Source organism: Eriocheir sinensis, unplaced genomic scaffold (assembly GCF_024679095.1).
Source record: "Eriocheir sinensis breed Jianghai 21 unplaced genomic scaffold, ASM2467909v1 Scaffold109, whole genome shotgun sequence".
Lineage (NCBI taxonomy): Eukaryota > Metazoa > Arthropoda > Malacostraca > Decapoda > Varunidae > Eriocheir > Eriocheir sinensis.
The window spans coordinates 601,586-608,416 of NW_026110396.1; the positions used below are offsets into that span (position 1 = coordinate 601,586).

At 40.0% G+C, this 6,831-nt stretch overlaps 1 protein-coding gene across 2 annotated transcripts; it reads left to right on the forward strand.

Moving 5' to 3' along the window:
• Nucleotides 1–17: 17 nt before the first annotated feature.
• Nucleotides 18–6,711, forward strand: LOC126989185 (uncharacterized). Of its 2 annotated transcripts, none has more exons than XM_050847737.1 (2): nucleotides 18–3,224; nucleotides 6,457–6,711. In XM_050847737.1, the coding sequence occupies exon 1, from the start codon at nucleotides 1,097–1,099 to the stop codon at nucleotides 2,069–2,071; it is 975 nt and encodes a 324-aa protein (XP_050703694.1). In that variant the 5' UTR covers nucleotides 18–1,096; the 3' UTR covers nucleotides 2,072–3,224; nucleotides 6,457–6,711. The 2 variants fall into 2 exon arrangements, with proteins under 2 accessions (XP_050703694.1, XP_050703693.1); XM_050847736.1 differs by lacking the exon at nucleotides 6,457–6,711 and adding an exon at nucleotides 3,413–3,785.
• The last annotated feature ends 120 nt before the right edge of the window (nucleotides 6,712–6,831 follow it).

The window sequence follows — 6,831 nt, forward strand, 5'->3', positions numbered from 1 at the left end:
ATCATCTCCAAGTGTTGCTAATTTTGCACTTAAGCAAGCTGCAAATGACTATGAGGCTCAGTATGGATATGAAGCAGCAAACTTCATAAGGAAAGATTTTTATGTTGATGATGGACTTAAATCAGTTCCAACAGCACAGGATGCCATTGATCTACTAATGAAAAGCAAGGCATTGTGTAAAATGGGAGGTTTTAATCTCCATAAGTTTCTGTCAAACAGTAAGGAAGTGTTAGCAGCAATAGCTCCTGAAGAAATGAATAACACTGTCAAGAGCCTGGATTTAAGTAAAGACATGCTACCTGTAGAAAGAACACTTGGAGTGGAGTGGTGTGTAGAATCTGATACTTTCCAGTTCAGAATACAACTCAAAGAAAAGCCACTCACAAAAAGGGGCATATTGTCTATTGTGAGTTCAATATATGATCCATTAGGCCCTGTGTCTCCTCTCATCCTCATTGGCAAAGGGATACTCCAGGAGTTGTGCCGTGAAGGAGTAAGTTGGGATGAGGAGATACAACAGTATGTGAGGCCACAGTGGCAGCAATGGAGAGATGACCTACGAAAATTAGAGCACTTAAAAATACCACGATGTTACAAGCCTGAAGGATTTGGTGAAATTAAGAAAGTTGAACTGCATCATTTTTCTGATGCCAGTCAAAAGGGATATGGTCAGTGCTCTTACATAAGACTGATCAACACTGGTGATCAAATACACTGTGCACTTGTAATGGCAAAATCAAGAGTGACACCCCTCCGAGCCATCACTGTGCCGAGATTGGAACTCACAGCAGCAGTTGTGTCGGTGAGAATCAGTGCAGTCTTAAAGAAGGAGTTAGACTATGAAGATATTCAGGAAGTGTTTTGGACAGACAGTATGGTAGTGCTGGGATACATCAACAATGATTCTAGATGATTTCATGTATGTGTAGCCAACAGAGTCCAACAGATAAGAGATCAAACTTCACCGAGTCAGTGGAAGTATGTGGAAACAGAGCACAACCCAGCAGACTATGCCTCAAGAGGGCAGTCTGTAGAAGAGTTAATTAACAAGGACAAGTGGTGGTATGGGCCACGCTTCTTGTGGCAACACATTGAGATGAATGATGACCCATCAGAGCATCATGAATTGGAAGATGATGATCCTGAAGTAAAAAGAGTTGCATCATGTGCTACACAGACACATGAGCCATTTAATGTACTAGAGAGGCTGAACTGTTTCTCTGATTGGTTCCGTATGAAGAGAGCCATTGCAGTGTGCCTTAGACTTCAAAGGATGTACAAGAAGAATGCAGATGGGACACATAAAGGAAGGAGCCAAGAATACATTCCACTGACAGTACAGGAACTGAAAGAAGCTGAAAATGAGATAATAAGGCAGGCTCAGGCTCATGCCTTCCATGAGGAAATAAAGATGCTGAAGGGTGCAGGAAACCATGAGTCTTCCCCACAGACAAATAGAAGAGAAACAACAGTAAAGAAAACAAGCAAGTTGTACAAACTTGATCCCTTCATAGATGAAGGTGGAATAGTAAGAGTTGGGGGAAGAATAAGGATGTCTACTCATCAAGTAGCAAGACATCCAACAATCCTGCCTAAGGATGCCCATGTTACTGATCTACTGATTTGCTACTACCACAAAAGGGTACCTCATCAGGGTAGGGGCATAACACTAAATGAAATTAGAGCATCTGGGTACTGGATTTTGGGGGGCTCATCTCTGGTGGCTAGACATGTCTCAAAATGTGTAGTCTGCAGAAGAGTTAGAAGTGACACACAAGGTCAAAAGATGGCTGACTTGCCACAAGATAGGCTAGAGCCTTCCCCTCCCTTTACTTATGCTGCAGTTGACTTTTTTGGTCCTTTCTACATCAAAGAGGGACGTAAAGAGCTAAAGAGATATGGGGTTCTTTTCACATGCATGGTATCACGTGCAGTCCATCTAGAGACAGCAAACAGTCTGGACACTACTTCCTTTCTCAGTGCCTACCGCCGCTTTATAGGAAGAAGAGCGCGAGTAAGACAGTTAAGAGCAGATCAAGGAACAAACTTTTGGGTGCAAAAAACGAGTTAGCCAACTCTTTGAGAGAAATGGATGAGGAGAAGCTCAGAACCGAACTACTGAAGGACAGTTGTGATTGGGTTCATTTCAAGATGAATGTACCACATGCTAGCCATATGGGTGGGGTGTGGGAGAGACAAATAAGAACAGTGAGAAGCATATTGTCAGTGCTACTTGATCAACATGGACCTCAGTTAGATGATGAGACACTTAGAACATTCATGATAGAAGCAGAGACAGTTGTAAATGGTAGACCTCTAACTGTGGATAACCTTACCTCTCCTACTAGCTTAGAACCTCTGACACCCAACACTCTGTTAACTATGAAGTCAAAGATTGTGATGCCTCCTCCAGGTAAATATGAAAGAGTTGACTTGTACTCAAGGAAACGTTGGCGTAGGGTACAGTTCCTTGCAAATGAGTTTTGGTCAAGGTGGAAAAGGGAAGTTTTGCAGTCTCTTCAGCTTTGAAATAAATGGCAGAAACCTCAAAGAAACCTCAAGGTGGATGATATTGTTATTGTTAAGGATTGCAACCTAGCTAGAAACCAATGGAGCTAGGCAGAATAACTGAGTGTCTTCCAAGTGATGATGGTCTTGTGAGAAAGGTGAAAGTGATGACGTCAGACTCATATGTCTTGACAATTCAGGGAAAAGAATAAAGGCAATGAACATTGTTGAAAGGCCTGTTCATAGTCTTGTTCTCTTGTTAGAATGTACTACTCAGGAAGACCAGGGCGACCCCACCGAGGAGCCTAAATGATCTGTTTGTACTTAGGAAGTGCAAAGATGATGTTAGCAGTATTTCATGTATCTGTAATACTCATGTTATGATCAATGTATTAAGTAGTTATAAGTTAAATTGTCCTACAATTTAGGGGAGCCATGTAACTGTGGTATCAATGTACCTCATTATACCTCATTGTTATCACGTAAAATATTAATGTGTAAGGAATTTATATGGTGCTATAGAATTTATATGGTGCTAAAAGGATAAACTTGTATGGTGCTATTAGAAGGTAACATAGGTGCCGTTAAGAACGCTTACACGCAGCTGCCGATGTTCGTTTGTTTGGGTTACGTTGGCAGTGAGTCTGTCGCTTATAAGTGGATATGAATTGTAGACTCAGCAATATGGAGTGGTGATTCAATCCGTGGCACTGGAGGTCAGTATATTTTGCTAATATTTCTATGTTACAACACAAAGTTAAGCTATGTAATGTTCACATACTGTGTATAAGAGTGTTTAGAATAGTTTAAGCTATGAATGCAACAATATATGACTTAGGCTTCAGTGCAAAGAGCCAAAAAGTTTGGGATGTGTGGATTGATTATGTCATCACTTTTCCCATAGTTTCACGGCACGACTGGGGCATGTATGGCGCACAAAATGGAGGACTCTTTGTCCAAAGCCACATCATAGGAATAAAGGAAAATTATACCAACGAAGTTTCCATGTCCTGCTGGCAGTCCATGCATGTCTGCGTGTCTGTGTAAACCAGCCCAAAGGGGTGACTGTTCCATGTCCGCTTCATGGTTACTTATAGTTATGTAATAATGGATTTAGTTTTTTATTTCTGACACAGTTCAGCAGCCTCTTGGCGAGCTGTCCCTGCTCCTGGTCCAATCAGGGGTGGGTTGAGTTGGAAACCATAATGCAACAGCGGATGTAATCCAGTATTGCTGTTGGGCCTGGCTGTGAAAATCCCTTTGATATGTGTGGCACATGTCCCTGTGCACATGGAGGGGAGTCAGATTTACAAATTGGGTGGAGTCATGTTTACTGGGAATGTTATTGGTTATAAAAAAAGTCTGTTCACTTAAGTCTAACCCAAGCTGACAACATAGACCTAAGCGGGTTCGTAAGCACAGTGCAGATTAGCAGAAAGTGCTGCGTGAGATAAACACAAGCAGAGGTTAAAGAAAACTTGGAAGCCATAGCAGTAGCCAATCAGCACTCAGCTTGCAAACACGCCTAGGTTTATATTGTCAGCTTGGGTCGGACTTAAGTGAACAGACTATCATTAATTTGGCTCCACCCTTACTCACCTGGAGGTTAAGTGGGCTAAGTGAGTAGTGTGTGTGTGTGTGTGTGTGTGTGTGTGTATTTACCTAGTTGTGAAATACAGGAAAAGAGCCGTACTAGGCTCGTGCTGTCCAGTCTCCATAACACTTTTTATCCAGTTTGGCTTTAAATTCATGAATCGTTTTTGCACACAGTCTCCTCGTCAAGTCCATTCCATGTTGTTACGCTTCTGTATGGAAAACTGTATTTCTTGATGTCTCTCCTACAGTCACTCTTCTTCAATTTCTTACCATTGCCTCTTGTCACACTTCTGTCACGCACCACTAGGTCTTCCCTGTCCAATTTCTCCAATCCCTCTTGTATCCTGTACAATGCTATTAGGTCCCCTCTCTCTCTTCTTCTCTCCAGTGTTGTTAGTCCCAATTTCTCCAGTCTTTCTTCATAAGTATGTTCTCTCAGAGTTTCCGGTAATTTAGTCGCTGCTCTTTGTATTCTTTCCAACTTTCTAATTTCTTTCTTCAATCTAGGTGATCACACTAATGCTGCATATTCCAGTCTTGGACGGATCATCGATGTTATTAGTTTCTTCACCATTTCTTCATCTAAATAAGTAAATGCTGCTTTTATGTTTCAAAGAAGATTGTATGTTTCCCCAGTTATTCGGTCTATATGTTTTCCACAGGATAACTTATCTGTTATGATCACTCCCAGATCTTTTTCTTCAGGTTTTTTCATGATTCTTTCATTACTCAGAGAGTAGTTCCCCAATATTCGTCTACTGCTCTTACCAAACTCCATCACACTACACTTCTCTGTACTGAATGTCATTTCCCATTTGCGTGACCATTCGCTTATTCTATCGAGATCTTGGCTCAGGGCTACACAGTCTTCTTCATTAGCCATCCTCTTCATTATTTTAGCATCATCAGCAAACATATTCATATAGCTTGTCACCCCTTGTCATGTCATTAATATATATTACAAACATAATCACAGCCAGCACTGATCCTTGGGGGACTCCACTAGTCACATCCATCCAGCTTGATTTATTGTTCCTGATTACTGTTCTCATTTCTCTCTTCGTCAAAAAGTCCATAATCCAATCCAATATTGAGCCACCCAGACCTCCAACATGATTACATTTCCATATTAATCACTTGTGTGGTACTATATCAAACGCCTTCTTTAAGTCCAGATACACACATTCTGCCCAACCGTCCCTTTCCTGTATTATATCAATTACTCTTGAATAGAAGCTGATCAGATTAGTTACACAAGACCGTCCTCCTCTGAATCAGAATTGGCTATTTGTTAATATCCAATTCTTCCAATAATTTTCTAACTTCATCTGCTGATGTTTGTATTCTCTCCAGACCCACTCTATTCCCCGGCACTGCATTTACACCTTCACTCACTCTCCCTTGCGAACACTGTTTGGAAACAATTATTCATCACTTCTACTATTTCACTGATACTATCAAAAGTTTCACCATTAACTTTAACTTTCTGAATCTCATCTCTACTTTTCAACTTTCCATTTATGAACTTATAAAACAGCTTTGGCTGGTCTTTGCACTTATCTACAATATTTTTCTCAAAATTTCTTTTTTCTTCTCTTCTTACTTTAACATTAGCATGCCTCTTCCTTTTGTACTCATTCCATAGATCCATCCTCCTATTTTTTCTCCATTTGTTCCATGCCTTCTCCTTATCCTGCTTGGCTTCTACACACTTTCTATCATACCACTCTTCTCTTGATTTCTGGCCTTCTTTCATCCTTGGTACCCACTTTTCCACTCCTGCGTTGTAAATCTGTACAAAGATAGCCCATTTATCCTCCACATTATCAGCCTCAAAAAAAGGATCCCATTGTGCTTCCTCAAAATGTTTCCCAAGTTGTTCAAAATTTGCCTTATTAAAGTTAAACCATTCTTTCCTGTAGTCCTAATTCCTGATTATTTTACCTCCTTCTCGTAATATGTACTCGATGAGTACGTGATCGCTCTTCCCTATAGGGCTCTTATAGTTCATCTCCTCTATAATATCTGGCTCCCTGGTGATTCTCAAGTCCAATCTAAATGGCTCGTCTTCTCCTCTGAATCTTGTATTCGGTTATTGCAATGGGTACAGAATCATATTTTGTGGAGTCTGTCTCGGAAGAATTCGTAATTTAGCTTATATACATAACTTAATCATATTTATATAACTGATAAATTCTATTATCAACAATCGTTGTAATGGTTACAAAATCTTATTTTGTGTAATCTGATTTGGAAGGAGTCATAATCTTCCATATATTACTGTAACTTTGTGTATGTGACAAATTTATTCTATTATATACATTAACTTTGTTTTTATAACTTTAATTTCAGTATCAGCAGTCCCTAAGCTGATTGGCAGGGCATCTTGCCAAACTCTACTGTGGGGCTCAACTCAACTGCTGCAAGCAGGCAGCTGCAATGGACCAGTGGACCAGTGCAATGGACCATCTGTCGATGCTACCTAGATAATACATCTAAGTAGCATCGACAGATGTGTGTGTGTGTGTGTGTGTGTGTGTGTGTGTGTGTGTGTGTGTGTGTAATTTATTTTCTTTTATATTCTTACTTATCAGGTCTGATTAAAATGTCACTTATTAATTTTCATGTTTACAAAGTTGCTAGTATTTATTTATGAAAGGAAGAGATTATTTCAGCAGAAAGTATATGCATTAGTTTTTTTATTAAAATGTTACTATTATTTAATTA

What these genes read in the sequence shown, in the direction of transcription:
- LOC126989185 (XM_050847737.1), top strand. Translation starts at nt 1,097, where the DNA reads ATGAATGATGACCCATCAGAGCATCATGAATTGGAAGATGATGATCCT.